The following is a 20,405-nucleotide window of genomic DNA, read 5'->3' as shown; positions in this document are numbered from 1 at the left end:
GTCGTATTGTTTCATCATCTTATTTATTGATAATTTGAGGATTGAAGACAATCATATAAATGCTTATGAAACAAAAAGTTGTATCAAATTATTTTGTAAATGGACCGTGAGTATCCAGCTACTAGAATTAATTTGTTTCTAATTGCACATAAAAACCCCGTTTGATTTCGAGTCTATGATCCTTAGATATCACATTTCTTTAATAGCATCGATTTCAACTTAGAGGGTTCAACTGAACTTTTTGATGGCATTTTCGAGACGTAAAATTACGCAAGATGTTCATGAAAGATTTAACAAGAACTAAATAATACAATGCTCTTCTCTCAATCATGATACTCGTTAAATGAAAAGATTGCTGGGGAGAATAATGTCACTGTGATCATGGAGGACAAAAATTAATGTTCTATTCATCACCATCATGACGAAAATGGATGCGGGTTTAAATTACTACTAGGCCTTTATGTCAATGAGTTTGGTTCTTTTTGTTGTTGTAATAAATTCATACATTGCCATTACGATTAAGGGCGAACTTGTTCTAATAACGTGAATATCATGATTTTGAAAGGAGGACGAGGCGGAAGATGAGACAAAAATCGCTACCAGTTGGAATATGTTTACATCACGCCTAGCCTATTTTGCGGCATGATATTCCTCTTATCTTCTTTAGATGCAATTCCATCCCGCCCATCCTGTCCAAGCCGTTTGTGAAAGCCTGGATACCCACCGACTGCCTGTACACACGCACATATACAGGAAAGTGAAAGACAAATTGAGTTTCATTTGTACAATAAACAAAATTTGTGTAAACATATATTATTAACCAACAAAATGTGTGTCCAAACGTCAAACATCCAGGGGGGGGGGGGGGGTTCTATGGAGCGCCTGAGCCCAATTCCCCGAACCATTTTATTTTCATAGTTTCCTTCCATTCATTTTAACAGCAATTGATGTGTGTACACGTGTGTGTGTGTTTGTGTGTGTGTGTGTGTGTGTGTAGGGAGGGAGGGGGATTACGAAGGTGAATGCTCCTCCCCGATGCGGCCCACTTGTGGCTATGCCATTCAATGCAGGCAGGCCTCTGCACGCATGTAAGTTTCGAAACCTTAATTACCACACCCACACTTAAATCAACATCAAGTGACAGTGTACTTTTCAGGGGTTAAAGCAAAACACTTAAATATGTCTGAAGAAATGAATAATACAAAGAAAGTCAGAGAGTTTATCATGGATACAATATACTTAAAGTGACAGTAGAAACAAAGGCTCAGCTTCCAGCCAAGGCCAATATCGAGTGTTCGAGGGTGTGGACGTGACATATCTTTTTTTTTTTTTTTTTTTTTTTTAGTAAAATGAATTTATTGATAAATATATGCTTTTGAACAATCATACACAATCAATTGAAATAACATAGTAGCATCTTAACATAGTTCAAATAAAACATGTTTCGTTTTCTTGAATAACAGTGTTTTCAAAAATGCATAGATTTTTTGTTTTACAGTTCCTTTCGATCTTTAATCGGTTGTGGATTAATCTTTTGAAAATACAAAGAATAGAGACTTCATGAAACATGAGTTTGCGATTTTCTGCTTGCATAAATGTTAAATAAACTGCGTATTTCGTGACATATCCATTTCAAACCTTTCGTGCTGAATCATCTTTAGGGATATTGATATTGATATTGAATTTGGTTTTAGTTTTTATTCATGTCAGTTTCACGTTTAATAGAAATTTCTATGGCGTTGAAGTCATCAAAACTAAGACTCCTTAAACAGAGGGCGTGCTTTAATAGTAGGCTATATCCTTTTCAGAGGGGGGCGTGAATATGTTGCGTAGGTATGCGTATGTATTTGTGCGTATGGTAGATACAGTTAACTACTATATTATGCATACCCTTATCAAATTTTGTAAAGTATTTGCAAAATTGATTGGTCCCAATTTCTGTTTTCTTGAGAACGGGACATATTAAAGATTTCCTTCTAAAAGTATTCAACAAAGGCCCTTAATTAAACAAGTCCAAGTTTCTTTCAAACACATTAATTTACAAGGGGTATGAATAATACAGCTACTAACTATATTAGTATAGAGAGTAAATAGATATACAGATATATAGATAGATAGACAGAGAGAGAGAGAGAGAGAGAGAGGGGGGGGGGTGGGGAGAAAGGGAGCAAATATAAAAAGATAATAAAGAGAGAGAGAGAGAGAGAGAGAGAGAGGGAGTGGGGAGAAAGGGAGCAAATATAAAAAGATAATAAAGAGAGAGAGAGAGAGAGAGAGAGGAAGAGAGAGAAACAGAAATAGAAATGGATAAAACAACAAACAAAAGAAAAAAGAAAAAAAAAGAACAACACAATACAAAATAAAAACTTAGATTATGGACGCTAAAAATGACTTTTTGGTAACCTCTCTTCAAATTGTTTTTAATCATTCATGCGTGAAATATGCATCATATGAATTGCTTCAACTGAAAGAGGAGGATGTAAGCTTTACAAATATGTGTCATTTATTAATTATAATTGTGATTAAGTTATGATGAAACATCGATACTTCTCGGTTTCGTTTTTCTGGGACACACTGTATATGTGAATGTACAATGAGTCAGGGTGGATAGCCACCACAGGGTCAATAGAGACCAGGTGGAAAGCGACTAGAGGGTCAATTGAGACCAGGTGGATAGCGACTAGAAGGTCAATTGAGACCAACAAGAAAAACAATGGAAAAGTGTTTTGACACTTCCCTTCGGAATAGTACAAACTCTTATTTTCATAATTTAGAAAAAAAAGAAGAAAAGTATACATACTGAGAAAATATGACTGGCAACATTCTCTTCAATTGTTATTGTTCCTATTAATATTTGATAATAATCAATCTTGGTATACTTGAATGTACATCTGTACTTGAATGTACATTGTAAAGAATCACTATCCACCCAATTGTCAAAAATTCCTAAAACTTTGTATTACCTTTAATGTTTCAAACAGCCAATAACATTTAGGAAAAAAGGAGGTACCTTTTCTTTGGTTTTGAAAAAATTGTTATACATGTTTGAAGTCTATAAAATAAAACACTGTATCACATTCATGTAGATACGGCTCTCAGGCATTAATAATACATTTGCTTACAAAAAGTCAAAGTCACGTTTAAATATGAGAAGCAAAGAAAGATGGATCAAATGAATAGTATTCAACTCCATGCGAGATACAAGTAGATTATGTTGGTGATTTTACAACAGAAAGTGTTGACGAAAATGATTTTATTGTAGAGCAAAGCTTGAATCTAAAAATGATGCTTAATCTGAAATAGTTTATGGTTGATCCACGTTTTCATGGTTCATAACAAACACCATACTTGTCTAACATATTTTGTTGATGAGACTCTTCTTTCACTCGAACTGTTTTAAGGTGTCTTTCATTTTGTAGAGAAAAGAAAAATTGGTCTGCAGTACATGTTCTCTCTCCCTTGAGCTCTTTTTACATGCTTTTTCCAGAGCTAAGTAAACCGTTCTCCTCTCACGCATCATTTTTCACTCACGACTAAAACCCGCCTCAAAATCTGCCTCAATGATTAAACTTTTTGGTCAAAACAGACGCTGCTACATATACCAGTGTACACTAAATTCACTCTTCAAATATGACCATTTTGTCCCCCTTCAAATTTATTGTTCTCCTTCTGTTGTATGTCACAATGGTTTTAGTCAATAATAAACAGTAGTTAGAACTTCCCGATACTTGATTTGCACTTCTCGGTTATTTCAATCTCACCCTTTCTCTTCTAAGACACCATGACTGAATTGCCATGAACATTAACTACATGAACCATGATGAATGGATGCTTTTGCAACAAGCCTTTCCAAATCTAAGTAAAATTCTGTGTGTACAAATCAGAAATAAATAGAGAAGCCAATATTGTTCAATGTATGCAGTGAATTTATTTTTCTTAATAACTGTTTAAATTATTTAGCAACTTGGTTGTGAATGTCTCAACTCAGCACACAAGATGTTAGGGGTTGTTATTTTAGCATTCAGAAGATGGTGAATTAAATGAATTGATCTACAGAAACTGCAAGCATTTTTCAAAACAATCAAGATCTTCGTCCAAGCCTCACCGCTACAGGGACATTCTTACTCTCGTTTCCGCGACCTTTGACCCCAAGAGACTGTTCAGCCTGGCTTCCGCCCACTGAAATTAGCTAGGATAGTATATGAGAAGAAATAATATTTGTTGAATGAAAGTGAAAATATAAGATTCGATTAGATATTACTTTCAAAATTGGGAATATATGATTAAGTATTAGGTAAAATACTACATGAGCTTAAACATCATTTGTTTATTTGTAGTGAAAAAAAGGAAGAAGAAAAATAAAAATAAAAATCTATCTCTTGGTAACTTTCACCTGGCTTTAAGACATGTATTTCAGTAAATGCATATCGCTTATCTGCCAAGTATATATGCAAAAGAAAACAAAATCATGATTAACTGAATCCACTTGAAATTGACAATCACCACATTATCACTCTATACAATTTAATGAATATTTAAGCTGTAATGTCACATATTAATAAAGGACTCATTCATTACAAAGAATTTGAAGGGTTTAAGTATGTTTATTCAATTTCATGATGCATTCTTCTCATTCTTTTTACACAGGACTGACAGGAGACACATTTTCAAAAATGATACAGTAGAACCTCATCATAAATACCATTTGGAATCAAAGAAATTTCTCTCTTTATTGAAACCTCGATATACAGTGTTTCAGGGTTAAAAATGAATTGAATGATAGGAAAGGAGGCGACTAGCAACTACAATACCTTTTTATAGCAAGAGAGTTTTTCTTTGAATATGGTTCTTATAATGAGGTTCCGCTGCAAAAGTGAGCAAAACCCCACAGGCTACTATAATACATGCAGTTTGCAGAGTGCAAACATACTCCCGTTCACTAATGCTCCATTTTCACGATTGCTTATACCCGCTGCACGAGTATTGAATTGTTCTGTGCAAATTTGTTGTACCCTCCAACTTCGACAGGGTAGATAAATAACGATGGGCGTTGACAACGTCACGTTGTACACCTCTCAACGATATTATAGGCAAACAAAAGGGGATGTTTGAAGTAACGAGTGAAAGTGACGGGAGAGACATAGTCAAATATCACATACAGAGGAATGTGTGTGTGTTACATTTAAAGCTTATCTGCCGTAGTTTACATGAGGGATTAGACCGCTCTGCAAGGTCACTGGACAGGTGGTTATCTCATCAACTCAGCTCTCAGTTAACATAAGAAAAAGAGGATCATGGGGGACCAATGGTCACCGATTAGGCATTGTTGTTATATAGAGGGCGCAAGTAGCTACCAGTAGTGCAGTGGGCCTTTAAGACACTATAAATTAAATTTTGAAAGAAAGACAAAAAAATGGATCAAAACCTGATCAATAAGATCATAAGTATTGACTGGGACTCTTTTTATTTTGACTCAACCCCCCCCCCCCCCCCAAAAAAAAGGTGTTATTTATATGCATTGAATTACTAAAAAAACCTCTGCAACTTTTTGTCACTAAAAATGTATACATTTATTAATATCAATTATGTATTTAAGGCTTGAAATAGAAAAAAAGGATATCAAAAGGGGAATAGAAAGTTTGGACCACTTTTCTTAAAGAGTACAACAAAATGGCTCAGTGAATACGGGCAAGACCTTTGTTTAATTAAAGCCTCGTTCAGATATGCAGTGTAAGACCGGTGCCGTTTTCTACATTTTCACCCAAGTGTAAATATGCTTAACAGGCGTAAGACCTTTGCGCTTGCCATTCATTTATATGTCAATCCAATTCAATATTGAAGTTTATTTCCACATTTGCTGGCCTAGGAATTGAACCCTGAACACTTGGATTGAGTGAATGAACCACTAAACCGTGACACTTCCATTATTTCATTTTTATTTTGCGGCAGTTTACTTTGTCATGTCTGAACTAGCACTAAGAAGCAATCAAACACCACCAATGGAAACGCGCCTTATACATGCATTATCAGACAAGGGGATAGTAAGCGGGCAATGCATAGGTGAATGTGTAAGGTAAAGTACCCTGTGTTGATAACAGCAAAAAATAAGCACCTTGCGAAAATAATTGTGTCCATCATATCTTTGCATCAAAATATGCACTTATTGATTATGTAACTGTCTTATAATTACCTTATGAATATCATAAATGAATGAACATGCATGATAGCAGTGCTAAGCCTTGGCCACAGTCAGAACGAAATGCAACTTACTTCACAACTGTTTAATATTTAGATTAATAAAACCATGGATACAAAGAGCTGTGCTCCTCTTTGCATCTGGTCTAGGATAGACTTCACGGAAAGACACACAACATATTGTGACCAAGGCATTAGACAGGGCTCTAGACTAGCCTTTTTAGAGTACCTTATGTAAACATTTTGAAATTGGGGGCTCCAGACCTAGATTTTGAGCACCCATTTGTCCCACGCATGTGTTATTGTCGAGACCTGGATTAGAAAACTGCTTTAGCAAGTAAAACCACTGTTCTCTGATAAAGGGCAGACTCTGGCCAGTTCACAATCATTTGTTACCATTCTGGGGGCTGTTTCTCGAAACTGTCATAATACTTCTAGGGTTCAAAACAGTAGCTTGAAAAAAAAAATTGGAATTGTTCCTCCAAAATAGGAATGGTTGGCAGCTATGCACCTGGCCACAATGAGTGGCCTTTCTATACATGTTCAACTGACATAGAAATTGGCATTACATGCCTAAGAAACATTACAAACACAACTCTAATAATCATTCTTCATCTCTCTCTTTGAAGAATTAAAAAAAAAGGGAAAAAAAAATCTTGCCGTGGCTGCTGAACTTGACATATTCAAAATGTGTAATGTTGCTTTTTGAACGGTTGTTTTTAAACAAAAGCTACAAATCAAAGGTAAGTTGAACTTGTGATTTTTTTAAAACTCTAACCAACTTTCAACAAAGCTATTAACAGGGAGATCTAATCAGGGTGAATAAAGTCATTCATAACAACATGATGAAAGGGTAAAGACATGCTGCTGCCTCATTAATAGAACATCTCGATGCAATATCATGTATGCATTACATTGAGGGGGCCATAACTTGTGAACTTCTTTATAAAAAGGTTTTCCTGTATGTCTGTGCATCTACAAACACCCCCCCCCCCCCCCCGAAAAAAGAAAAACAAAATTTTCATTTTGTCTACATCTCTCGTGTTTCATTATCCTTGGACTTTGAAATGAATCATCTGCTCAAGACCATAGTGAGCTACCAGTATCTTGTGCACTAAGGCCCGAATTCACAAAGGAGGTTTGTCGACAAACCTAGGTTTACGTGCATCCCATGACGCGCTTCAACGCATTTCAAACAAACCTTGGTCTGAAAAGTGTCATATGACGGACATAAATGTAGGTTTGTCGACAGACCTCCTTTGTGAATTCTGCCATAGAGTTCAAGTCCTTTTGGTTTTCAGCATATGCAACAATCATGTCCCAACAAAAGCTTGATTGTACTTGATTGTCTTTGTATAAGCTTACAAAATTTATGAGAACTCAGCCTAACTCAAATATAAAAGACCAACAAAAATAAAAAATGCTTCCCAGACTTCATTCAATGTATTTTCTACTGCATCTTTTTTTTTAACGTCCATGAGCATTTTGCTCCATAGACAAATAATAACAAGTCTATCACATTCTCATTCTAAGCATGCTGCCCCTTATAATTAATGACCGCTATCATGTATTCGCTCTACCTCCTTCTATTTCTTGGGCGTAGTTCCTCTGTGGCGTTTCCTCGCAGGAAGATGTAGTTCTTCTTCTGTGGGTTGTAGAACTCGTGTCCCTGTTGATAAAGGAAGATCAAAAGACTTTGGTCATACATCCCGGCGTAGTGGCAAAACAAAGCTCTCAAATTACACACACATTGTTAAAGGCCTGTCCTTATCAGCTCGAGTTTGCCAAGTAACCTGCTATTTCAACTATCCAATCGCAAATTAACGCTGTTGCAATTAGCGTGATAATTGGTCGAGAAAATATCCCTAGAAATCTTGGTCTTGTTTCCACCATATTCCACTATTTGGGAATAAGCGGGCTAATTTGAGCTTGAGCTTCGGGATAATATCCTGAGTCTGAAAATAGCGAGTTATTTGGCAAACTCAAGCTGATGAAAACAGGCCTATAAAGATTTCATACTACCCTTGTTTCTTACATTTCATGCCATACCTAAGTTTTAGCATCTTATTGACTGATTTATACAAATATTGCATGCTTCGACATTCAATATAACAAATGATATCATATTTCACCAAGGCCTCAGGCGGAGGTTGAAATATAATGGAACAAGGGGAATTTTCCATATGATAAACTGTTGAAATAATGGGTCTGGTAATCTGTACTATGGAATTACCAATCCAACATATATGTAGAGGAGGGGAAATTCTATTCAAAATAATATTCTTTCAATTCTGTAGTAAATAAAAAGGGATGCGTAATGAAAGTAAAATGTAGCGACAAACTCACCCTTGACCAATCATAGCTGACGGCGTATGCAAATATCTGACCCTTGGCATCAAAAGCGGCACATGTGATTGGCTGTTCCATCTGTTCCGACGTCTTCAGTTTTGTCCTAGCATCCTTGTCCCAGAAACTGAACTTCCCGTCTGAGCCACATGTAGCGAGTGTGCCGTACTCTGGGTGGAATGCTATTGAGTTAACCTGCACAGGTTCAACAAATAAGATAATAAGCAAATAATTACCGTTGGTGAAGGTGATGGGACAAACTATCACTTCCGAGGCGATCTGGATGTAGCTATCTTTCCGAAGCGAAGCTGAGGAAAGATAGCGTATACATTCTGATCGACGAGGAAGTGATAGTTTGCCATCGCCTGAAACCAAAAGGTGATTATTTGCTTTATATTCCACATCTAAACAATTTAACTACAAAAAGAAAAGGACGTGTATGAATTTACATAAAAGACACCTAGGCCCAAATTCACACCAAAAAAGTTAAAGTTTAACCCAACCCCTTGAGGGTACGGTGCGCGCATGTGTTTTCTTTAATTGTGCTCAATGGTAATGCGCGCTTAATTACGCCTGTTTTAGTGCGCTTTTGGATAATCTTCAGTGAAAGTGCGTTGCCCTGTGTAGATAGTACCTCTATTTTTAGTTAAAGTACGTTGCACTGTGTAGATAGTAGTACTATCTACACAGTGTAACAAACTTTTTGATTCTCCGATCAATATTGGGCGTACTATCTTTCATCACGTGATTTACTTTTGACCAATCGTAGAGCAAGATTCTTAGTATGTGGAATATAATAATATTTAGCTTTTATATAGCACTTAATACAATGTCACTACATTGTAAGTGCTTTACAAATATACTATTACCCCGGTCATTGGATTGAGTGCTTGCCCGCACACACTGTGTGCACAATCTTCACTCCCTGGGGAGCATTCCAGCCAGGCGTTACTTGAGGCTCAAAAACTTTTTGACCAACAATGACCGTCGCATCCTACCGGGTACCCATTTAACACCTGGGTGGAGTAGCAAGTGCAGGTTAATATCTTGCCAAAGGATATTAGTGCTGTGTCGGGATTCGAACCCTCGACCTTCGCATCTCCAGTCAAGGGCCTTAAACCACTCGACCATGACGCTCCCACAAAGGTGATAGTTTTGATAGGCCAGATATGACAGTGTCTTGCAATTTATCAGCAGGTTCAGATTTTGACAGATTGATTTTAGTGCCCTACTTTCAATGTTCGAAACTACAAATAAATGACAGCTGCCAAATAATTGTGGGAGAAAGTATATACTGTAGGAAAAAAATATGCATGGAAAAACAAAGTTCTCAGTATACATGTATTTTAGTTTTCCTGAAAACTGTGCATAAGTTATAGTCTTAAGTGCAGATTTTTCCAGCAAGTCTTTGTTATTTTGTTTCCATTTTACAGGTCTAAACAACGAAGTCAAGGCAGTTCCTTTTGACAAAAATATAGGATAAGCTTTAAACTTAACTAAATGAACCATATTTTAATATAACTGCAGTGAAACTGATCAAACATATTGAACAAGACAAGTTGAACTAAGTAGATTTATTGAGCTAAGTTATACTACATGAACAGATCTGCAGTAAACTGAGCTACATGTAAATGACCATATTGGATGACCTAGACTTACTGCATAGATGTCTTGGCTGTTGTATGAGGCTCCATTGGTCCTGTGGCATTTGAAGGTAAAGTTGTCTTTACTGGAATAAAACAAATGATTATTATTATTACGGATAGTCTATTGTTTTCGCTAAAAGTGGATAAAATATGAAGCAAAATCATGTGGCGAGTACTCACATATTAAGACATACGAGGGTGTGCCTCTCTAAATGGGTCACTTTGTCACAAAAATATCCCTAAACATGGGTCCATTTTTTCAAAATTGTGAAAAATGAGCTTTACTTCAAGAAAAATCCCCCCAAAGGACCCTTAAAAATGGGTAGGGGTTTCAAGGCTTGAGCTTCACACCCCTATCCGAACCAAATCTGAGTACCCTCCCCCCCCCCCCCATGAACACTCATACTTACGGGTTGGCTGCCTGCACAAACTGGATTGCACATCTTCCCTCAATGCTACCCAGGGCAAACCCTGTCGGTGCGTTCTTCTTTGTGTCTTTGAAGATGGCAAGGCATCTCAGCTACATGGAAAAAGACATTAGTTTGAGTTTGAGTTTGAAGTTTTATTATCCAAACAAAAAGTACATCAATAAAACAATCAAATGTAAATGTTTAACATTGAAAGGATAAATAAGACCAGAAAACAGCATTAAATGCTAATCGTGCCAAGTACCACTAACACACAAAGTATGACAACAATGAATGAGAATGTAATGAATAAATATGAATAACTAACGGTACAAGCCATTCTGCATCTAGGTTAAAATACATGTATGTTCTGCGATTAAATACAAATAACCTTCATTTCATGGATTATCATGACAGAGTCCTGCATTCTCAATCAATTTCCTCGGCTATTCTATTCTAAAGAAGTTTTTACTGATTGTACAAAGTTCCTACACTTACCTGATATTTGAGTGGTGAATCCATCCGTCTGAATTCTGAAGGCTGGTTCTCTAGTTGGTAGATGATGACGTTCTTGTCAGCCGTGCCCACTACGGCCATCGGGTACATCTAAGGGTATGGCAAGAACAGGGAGGTGTTTCACAAAACTTGTCATCAGTGACAAATGACAGTTTTTGTTACAAGCTAGTGAAATCCTTGCTTCTGATTGGTTATCAGCAGATTTGTCACTGATTTTTGTCATTTGGCATTGAAAAACGGCTTTGTGAAACAGCCCCAGATAGAGGGACAGAGAGACGGATAATAACAATATAAACAGAATTATAAGTTATATGGTACATATACAATGAATAAGATGGAGAGAGAGAACAAATGAATTAATGATATGGAATAAAATTTGGAATAAAATATGGAACAACATTTCAAACTGCATTGTTCTTGCGGTTCTACGAGTCTCTGGTACTTGCCCCCCCCCCCCTTGAGAAACTACTTTTTTTTTTATTTCAAAGCCTTGAACAATGCTTTTTAACATCTGCAAAAACCTCTTCTCTGTACTTTCAATTCTATTCTTTTCTTACATAGTCATCTTTATCCTTGGTGACAATTTATTCCAGGTATATGTATCCTCCTCCTAAAAGCATTTGAAACATTCTTAACCCATCACCTGCAGGAGCGTAATTGGCAAGATAATTCAATATTTAATAAGGTAAAAGGGCCGCATGAAGAAAAAGAAAAAAAAAAACCAAACAAACAACCCCCTCCCCCCCAAAAAAAAATAACTAGGCATTGTAATACTGTGTACATGATCAGGAAAGACCTTCCAAAACTCTGATATTTAGGAGGCGCGGTAGCTCAGTTGGTAGAGCAGTGGTCTCGTAATCCGATGACCCGGATTCAAAACCAAGTTGATGCGTTAGTGCCCTTTGGTGAGGCATTAATCCCTCATTACCAGGTCCCTCTGAGAGGACCTAAAGCCGTCAGTCCTCTGGTTGCTTACTATTATGCTTTCTTAGCAGTCAGGTAAAATAAATAATAACCACCCCTATATTGACTCTCTGACTCACCACATCAGCACAATAGCACCTCTCTGGAAGCTGGATGCTTAGGATGGGGTTCGGTTGTCGGGTATCCCAGAACTGAAACATTAAACATCATTAGTAAACTGTAATGGACGTTTACAATCTCGTCTTGTAAATGTATAAAGTGCTAGAATAGTGTTGATTATACTTTTTTTAAAATAAAAAATTATAACTTATTAATTTGATCTTCGTTTGTATTCTTGTAAGCTTCATGTAATAATTTTTTTTTTTTTAATTGTATTAAACTGAATGCAATTCAGTTCTCGGGCTGCTGTTTTCAGTAATTTTAATAAATCATTTAATGAAAATAAAGAAGTTGTGAAGGAATTAAAAATACAAAACTTGATCATGACACATCAAACACATCTGAAAAGTCTCTGAGCGTAAATGGTATGTCCCCTGATCAATTTCAACAGGCATTTCGTAATGTGTGTGAAGGCATGTTGGTGTGTGCAAGGTGTATGAATGTCCTCTTATTCATAAATATTAACAAAATATGCTCAGCCAGAAAATGAAGGAATTTGTAATGTTATAGGTTGGACAAAGCTTTAAAGCCTATCTGCACTAGTTTGGCCAGGAAGGATTAGACCTCCCTGCAAGGTGACTGGCAAGTGGTTATCTCATCAAATCAGTTCTCAATTAACATAACAAAAAGGGGACCATGGGAGATATTGTTTGCTATATAGAGAGCGCAAGTAGCTACAAGTAGTGCAGTCCTGCATTAAGTTAGACCATTTTCTCAGAGGTTTCTATAAACTCCTAGCTATTCTTCTCATTGTCTCTCTCTCACCTTGATGGTTTTATCCCAGCTGCCTGTCATGACACAGGAGTAGTTTGGTGCTTTGACCCAGCGTATGGACTTGATGGGTCCGTCATGCTACAAACAAAAAACAGAACATTAGTATTAACAACAGCAACAACAACTGACATAAAATAGAGTTCATGATAAAGATATCAGTACTGATATTAGGCTGAAAAAAAAAGATGTTGTATTGAGAAATATCAGCCCAAAGATGGAGTTTAAAAAAAAAAGAAGAAAAGATTTCCGACCAACCGACCATGTTTTGGCACCTAAAGGGCAACACAAGTACACAACATCTTTTTTGTTTAGGCCTTACATGTATTAACAGGCACTTCGCTGCCCTGAAATTTCAACAAAGCTTCAAAATGAAATTCAAACTGCTAGTAACATCTTCAAGTTTTTGACAAGATGTATGAATATTTGTATACAGTAGTAAGTTTTAAATTTACTCGAAGAAATTGGTACATAAACCTGTTTCATCAAAATATCAATATTTCATAAATTGTAGGTTTGATGTGTTATCCTCGAGGTAGACGGTACAGAATCTCTTGACTACATTACACTCTACATGTTCATATTTCTAGGTACTTAAATTAACAATGATTTCTTAAGCCCACCAAACAATACATAATCCTCCAGCAATCTGATTTGCAAAGAAATGGCAATTGTATTAGATAGGAAATCTAATTTAACATCATCTTTCTGATTTAGCTTTTAAATAATGATAAGAATATTAACAAACAGTGAACTCTTCTAGTCAAGATAAAGGCCGTATCGCCTTCAAATCGTAGACAATAGCACTTCTGTCTGATGTCACTGCAATTGTGAGCTGATTTAGCATTTCTTCTTCTTCTAAGGAAGCATAAAATTCTTCGAAATTTAGGTTTTCTTAATCATATGACTACCGGTATTCACATCCTTGGTGATGAAGATTTTATATGTTTCAGGGGTGATAGTGACCACTAAAAAAGGATCAGGGAAGAAAAAATGGCATCTAACAATATCCCCCCCCCCCCTTTTGAGTAAGAAAATTGGGAAAAAATAGGGACAAATAGGGAAAATGGGGGTAAAGTCGGGAAGAAAAAAAAATCAGAAAAAAATCAGAAAAAAAATCAGGAAATTATCAGGCTTGATGTTTGAATGTTTGTGTAAAATGCTATGGCAAATTCTTCCCAAATCGGATCGTAGTCTTATCGTATAGTGAGCGGTTGGTTTAACATTACAAAAGTTTGATCACTGAACAGTTGCCCGATGCCTACGGCCTACCATATTCATTTATTTACAATTCTAAGTTACATGGACAATGGTTCTTGTTATTTGTGTTTTCTTTACCTGTGCAATTTGAATGGCCTGATTACTGTTGAGATCCCACATCTTGGCTGTGTTGTCACAAGAAGCTGTGAATACTTTCGTGCCATCCTGAGGGGAAAAAAGGAAGAAATATTTAAAATTTGAGTGAAAGAACAACATTGAATCATAGTAAAAACATGATATTGAAAAATGAATAAGTTTAAATTTCAGTGGCAACCTAGATGAGTTCATATCATTTCAATCAGCTTAACTAAAATGCACAGAGCAGGGCTAACATGGACATCTGAAATTGGCAGTGCTCATATTTTTCATCATAATGTGCTCTATTAACAAGAAGGATTTAACAAATCTTTGTCATTCTGCAGCCGTGATCGAAGAGGGTTGGTGAGGGTACAGTCCACGGACCTTCCTGATAACCTGCCCCTTTCCAGGACTTAACCTATCCTTATGGGGGAGAGAGGAGCAGGTCATTTTCCTTGTACACACACAAAAATCCCTTTTAAAATAGCCTACTCCAGTGCCCCATTTCGCAAAACTTTTCATCAGTGACAAATGGCAGTGTTTGTTATAAGCTAGTGAAATCCTTGCTTCTGATTGGTTATCAGCAGATTTGTCACTGATTTTTGTCATTTGTCATTGAAAAAAGGTTTTGAGACATGGGTCCCAGATGAGGAGGTGCAAAGGTTCAATGATAAAGCCAGTCTGAAGCCAGGACAACAAACTAGAGCCCTTTGCAAAGGCATTTTTCTTTATTGACCAAGTCCCTCGGATACACCTTACTGCTATATTTAAGTCCACTGCTTGCTTACCTACACACACACTTTCTTCTCAATAGCCAGATAAAAATAAACATCACCGTCCAAAAGGAGATGTCAGTTGGTCTAGTGGTAATGTCTATGATAACGGTCAGCCCTCTGCCTTCGCCTACAAACTGACTCAGCAAACCATAGTTCGAGACTGAGTCACATCTTTCAGATGGTGACATTAAAGCCCCACTGCACTACTTATAGCTACTTGCGCCCTCTCAATAGCAAAAAATGCCTAATCAGTGCCTGTTGGTACCCCATGATCCCCTTTTTCTTATGTTAATTGAGAGCTGATTTGATGAGATAACCACCTGTCAGTGACCTTGCACGGAGGTCTACTCCCTCCTGGCCGAACTAGTACAGACAGGCTTGAAAGGTCTAATCATATCTGATCGATGCGTGTCTGTAAAAACCCAAATTAATCACACACACACGAACAAACACAAAATACTACTTACATCGTGCCAATCTACATCCATGACAGGACCAGTGTGAGTCTGTTGAGCCTTAGGGATAGTCTGACCACTGCTCTGGATCTCCCAGCACCGAACCTAGAAAAGGAAGACAGTAAAACTCATAAAAAAGAGCAGGAATAGGGTACATTAATCACCCAATACTTGACCACCATTCAAAGAAATATGAAAACAGAAGTTCCGTATCAGTGGAACCTCCTTATATGAAAGAAATTCTTCATGATCAATTAAATTACATAATTATATAAAAACTTTTTATATCGGGGCAAAGAAAGAAAAGGAAATACACAAATTGTACTGGGTGACTCCAATCTGTGTTACAAACAACATTTGAAAAGCTGCTGTCATTTTTTTCACACACAAAAAAGGGAGAGTCTTAAGAAATTGAATTGTGGTTATTTCAGTATCACTACTATCATTCAATGGCAATTAAAACAAAAAAAATCAGTTTACTGTCCCAGGAAAGGAAAATAATCATGATTTAATAAGTTAAACTAGATGGAACTTCGACTGCGCGCAGTCGAAAATGTGCCTCCGTCATAGAGCAATTTTACAAACCAAAACAGAAGAAATTTTTCGAATTCAAGTTCAATTGTAATCCATTAACAGGTTCTCAGAATATTGTGATTACGAGCTATTTTTGCATACATGAGCCAATGACCTTTGACCTTATGAACCAAGAATCTACTCAGTTCATTGGCTCTGCAAGAAACATACATGACCTAAGTTGGCAGGAATCCATCAATCGGTTCTTGAGATAACGCGATCACGAGCTGTTTTTGCATACATAATGTGCCCTGTGGCCTTTGACCTTTGATCTTGTGACCCCTACATCTAATCAGTTCATCGGCTCTGCAAGTAACATACATGACCTAAGTTTGGCAGCAATCTATCAATCGGTTCTTCAGATAACGCGATCACAAGCTCGTTTTGCATACATAATGAGCCCTGTGGCCTTTGACCTTTGACCTCGTGACCTCAAAATCTAATCAGTTTTTCGGCTTTGCAAGTAACATACATGACCAAAGTTTGGCAGCAATCCATCAATCGGTTCTTCAGATAACGCGATCACGAGCTCGTTTTGCATACATAATGAGCCCTGTGACCTTTGACCTTTGACCTCGTGACCCCAAAATCTAATCAGTTCATCGGCTCTACAAGATACATACATGACCAAAGTTTGGCAGGAATCCATCAATCGGTTCTTCAGATAACGCGATCACGAGCTCGTTTTGCATACATAATGAGCCCTGTGACCTTTGACCTTTGACCTCGTAACCCCAAAATCTAATCAGTTCATCGGCTCTACAAGATACATACATGACCAAAGTTTGGCAGGAATCCATCAACCAGTTCTTCAGATAACGCGATCACGAGAACGGGACGTACGTACGGACGTACGTACGTACGGACGTACGGACGTACGGACGGACGGACAACCCGAAAACATAATGCCTCCGGCTACTTCGTAACGGAGGCATAAAAAGAAACACATACACACACACACATCAGAAAACAAATAAAATGAAACAAACAAATCTTACTAATTTTTTCAGGGAATTTTTCAAATAATGTTCAGTTTTCCTTGGTTTATTGTGCTGTCCAATATTCTTTGAATCAATATGCACCACAGATGCAAATCAATGGTGTTATCACATCCATATGGAAATAAAATTTTCCTTACATTGTTATCCCATGACCCAGCGATGAGGAATGTGTTTGGGATCGAAGCTGGGCTGAATCGTAAGGAGCTGATGCTATCATCCGGTGGAGAGGTGACTTCGATGTCTTTCATCGGGTTGTGCGTTCCTGACGTGTTGGTCTGGCCGAACACACCGGACGAGCTGGCGCCGAAGGCTGTGGACGTCCCAAACATGGTGGAAGACTGCTGGAGTTGACTTCTAGTAAGGACTGAGAAGAGAAGGAAAACTACTGTATAAGGGTAATGATGATGAGGTGACGATGATGCTGTTACTATTACTACTCCTACCATTATACTACTACCATATTAATACTACTACTGTACTATTAAAGCCCATCTGTACTAGTTTACAGGAGGATTAGACCACCCTGAAAGGTCACTGACAGCTCACTGACAGCTCTCACTTAACATAAGGTTTTAAGGCTTTTATCGTTGCCTATCTTCAAAATATTTTTTCCCCTTTTTTCTTTGATTGTTTGGTTGCTCAACATTATTTTTGTCTGTTTATCTGCTACCATTACCATATATCAGTTTAGTAATTTTATGATCTTGACCCTACTTTCTCTTAGTTTATTTTGGTATTGTATTGATGGAATTGTATTATTTTTGTCATCTTTATTTCGTATTGTACTTGTCATACCTTTCGTTTGGTTCACTATTGTATATTTACTGTATTTATAACCGTATTGTATAATTTGTAAACATGAACAGTTTTGGTCCTTGGACCTTTGAATCATGTATATTTATATGTCTTTTTAAACCAAAAATAAATAAATAAATAAATAAGAAAAAGAGGATAATGGGGGACAAATGGTCACTGATTAGGCATTGTTTGCTAAATAGAGGGCGCAAGTAGCTATAAGTAGTAGAGTGGGCCTTTAAAGGAAATCTCACCCCGAAAAATAAGTGTAGGTATTCTGAAAAATGAGATGTATTTTTGCCCTTTGATGCACAAACAGTACAAGATTCCTTACAAAAAACGAACAAGAGAATATAAAAATGAAGATATTCTTGACATGATGTGATGCCTTTTAGCATGACATGGGCGCAGATTTTTTCTTGAAAATGTGACCCAACAGTTGAAGTTGTACATGTATCATGCACCATGCAAGCTATAGTTGGAAAGACTTTTTAAGTCAATAACAAAACTTTTAACTTTCAATGAGGAAAATCTTGAAATACATGATATAGTAGAATTATTGTGGCCGGAGCCATGACCATAGTTCGCACATGATCTAAATTGCTGGACGATTCCATATCTAAAAAACTGTAAGATTTCAAAAATCTGATACCACCAATGGAAAGAGGAACTTAAATTACACAGATTCACAATTTTCTTTGGAATCAGGTTTGAAATTATGAAAATAATGACAAAAGATCAGCGAATTTTGCAGTCTTTTGCACCTATTTAAAATTGTTGAAATTACCAAGAATGGTTTAGGAATCTTCACATCAAGAGAAGATGTACATGTACATGTACCTCAGCAAAATTGTAAATAAAAAGTGATCTGCCAAATGATAGTTTGGGCGACGGTGAAAATGACGTAATTAACTTATAATATTTGGAATGATGGAATGGTGGTGGTGGTTATTTTACCCGACTGCTAAGAAAACATAAATGCTTTCAAGTAAGCAACCAGACGGCCGGCGGCTTTAGGTCCTCTCCAATGGACCTGGTAATGAGGATTAATGCCTTACCAAAGGGCACTAGCACACTGCCTTCGTTTCGAACCCGGGTCACCAGATTACAAGACCACTGCTCTACCGACTGAGCTACATGTAGGATGGATTGCTTCTTTTGATAATAATTAAACTTTATAAATTTGTGAGAAAGTTATGGAAATCATGCCATGGTCCTCAGAAATATGGATAGATCTAAAGTTAGTTAACATTTTTGCAGACGTTTCATAGTTGGCGATGCGAAAAACAGATTTTTTAAATGATTTTCTTGAAGTATTTTACATTGACTGTACAGAGACTTTCACAACCCATAAAAGCACACATAGGAGCATCACTATCCTGGCTGTGTAGTAAAAGCTGTGCTTTTGATTCTCAACATTTCAAACACCACTGTACAAAACTCAACTGATTTCACTCAAAATTGGTACTTTAGTGACAATTGATGACACCTAAATAGCAGTAAAATACATTTTTTTCAACTTACTGATGTTAAAAAGAATAATTTAAAAATTAAAATTGTAAGTCTAGTGTCAAACTTTGCTTACAGCTGCATCGACATGATTGTGTACAGTCTATGCGATATTGTGTGGTGTGTATATTTGTGTATAGACTTCTAGGTCCCTGCCTCACAGCATGTATGCAGTGCTAGAGGTCAATACGCTTTAGCATTGACTCTCTATGCTTTGCTGGAGCGCATAAAAGTAGGTGGTGAACTGGGCTTTTTCTTGCGCGGACCCCCTTTTTTTCACATCGCCAGTGGCAGTGCAGTGCGTGGTTCAGCCCACAGAGCACCTCATTCTCGGACCAGCCCCTACTGATGGATGGAACGCATAGACCTAGACCTAGATTCTATATAGACCTCTAGGTCTAGAGTTCTAACTGTTAGATCTGTCGTTAGATCTTTTCTCAACAAATATCCAAGGCCCGGTCCGGTCATTCATAAATTTGTATGTAAACTTTGTTACTTGTAATAAACTACAACACATGTCTACATGTACGTCACAACATGTGGTTCAATCAAAATGTGGTCCCAAAATGTCAGCGAACTTGTTTTTGGACTCTTTGCGAGATGCTACGAAAGACGTCGTGTCGCACCCCATGCCCATAGGCGCATCCACATACACCACGGCTGGAGCTCGAGCAAGCCACTCTTTACCCGTCCCTGAACCGTAGGAGAGGCCCACGGCCGCGAGGGCCGAGCGCCATCCTCGAAAACTGAACTTCTCATGTCCAAATTACTTTGCCAATTTGCCCTAGCCCAGCAAATTTATTTAGCATGCCCAGAGTTTATTACAATCTTACCTCGATCAACCTCATTCAAATCTACAGCATGTGGTTCAAAAACTTACGTTTCCTTCAAATAAAGAACTGCCCAAATTTACAGGAAAGTCGTGTTAAAAATGAAAATGGTCTCTCATTCATTCATTTTTTCACGCACCCGCCTGACGTGAGAGGGCGCTGTT

General features: G+C 37.3%; 1 protein-coding gene across 2 annotated transcripts; it reads right to left on the bottom strand.

The window, feature by feature from the left end:
- Positions 1 to 3,908: 3,908 nt before the first annotated feature.
- LOC591055 (mRNA export factor) lies at positions 3,909 to 20,389 on the bottom strand. Of its 2 annotated transcripts, XM_030983400.1 has the most exons (12): positions 20,292 to 20,389; positions 17,245 to 17,471; positions 15,546 to 15,638; positions 14,303 to 14,389; positions 12,959 to 13,045; positions 12,154 to 12,225; positions 11,093 to 11,200; positions 10,598 to 10,707; positions 10,201 to 10,270; positions 8,542 to 8,736; positions 7,776 to 7,864; positions 3,909 to 4,189 (listed from the first exon to the last, which is right to left on the bottom strand). In XM_030983400.1, the coding sequence occupies exons 2-12, from the start codon at positions 17,434 to 17,436 to the stop codon at positions 4,186 to 4,188; spliced, it is 1,107 nt and encodes a 368-aa protein (XP_030839260.1). In that variant the 5' UTR covers positions 17,437 to 17,471; positions 20,292 to 20,389; the 3' UTR covers positions 3,909 to 4,185. The 2 variants fall into 2 exon arrangements, with proteins under 2 accessions (XP_030839260.1, XP_030839259.1); XM_030983399.1 differs by lacking the exon at positions 3,909 to 4,189 and having other exon boundaries at positions 7,214 to 7,864; positions 20,245 to 20,360.
- Positions 20,390 to 20,405: the final 16 nt, after the last annotated feature.

The sequence above is a fragment of the Strongylocentrotus purpuratus genome, unplaced genomic scaffold (assembly GCF_000002235.5).
Source record: "Strongylocentrotus purpuratus isolate Spur 01 unplaced genomic scaffold, Spur_5.0 spur5_scaffold_13, whole genome shotgun sequence".
In the NCBI taxonomy this organism is placed as follows: Eukaryota; Metazoa; Echinodermata; class Echinoidea; order Camarodonta; family Strongylocentrotidae; genus Strongylocentrotus; species Strongylocentrotus purpuratus.
Note: the sequence above shows the minus strand (reverse complement) of the source record. Positions and strands in the feature narration are given on the sequence as shown.

What these genes read in the sequence shown, in the direction of transcription:
- LOC591055 (XM_030983400.1), bottom strand. Translation starts at nt 17,436, where the DNA reads ATGTTTGGGACGTCCACAGCCTTCGGCGCCAGCTCGTCCGGTGTGTTC. An exon ending in CTGGGTCATGGGATAACAAT is followed by an intron (nt 15,639 to 17,244) that starts GTAAGGAAAATT and finishes TTCCTTTTCTAG; the next exon opens with GTTCGGTGCTGGGAGATCCA. An exon ending in TTTGTGCAGGCAGCCAACCC is followed by an intron (nt 10,271 to 10,597) that starts GTAAGTATGAGT and finishes GTTTTATTCCAG; the next exon opens with TAAAGACAACTTTACCTTCA.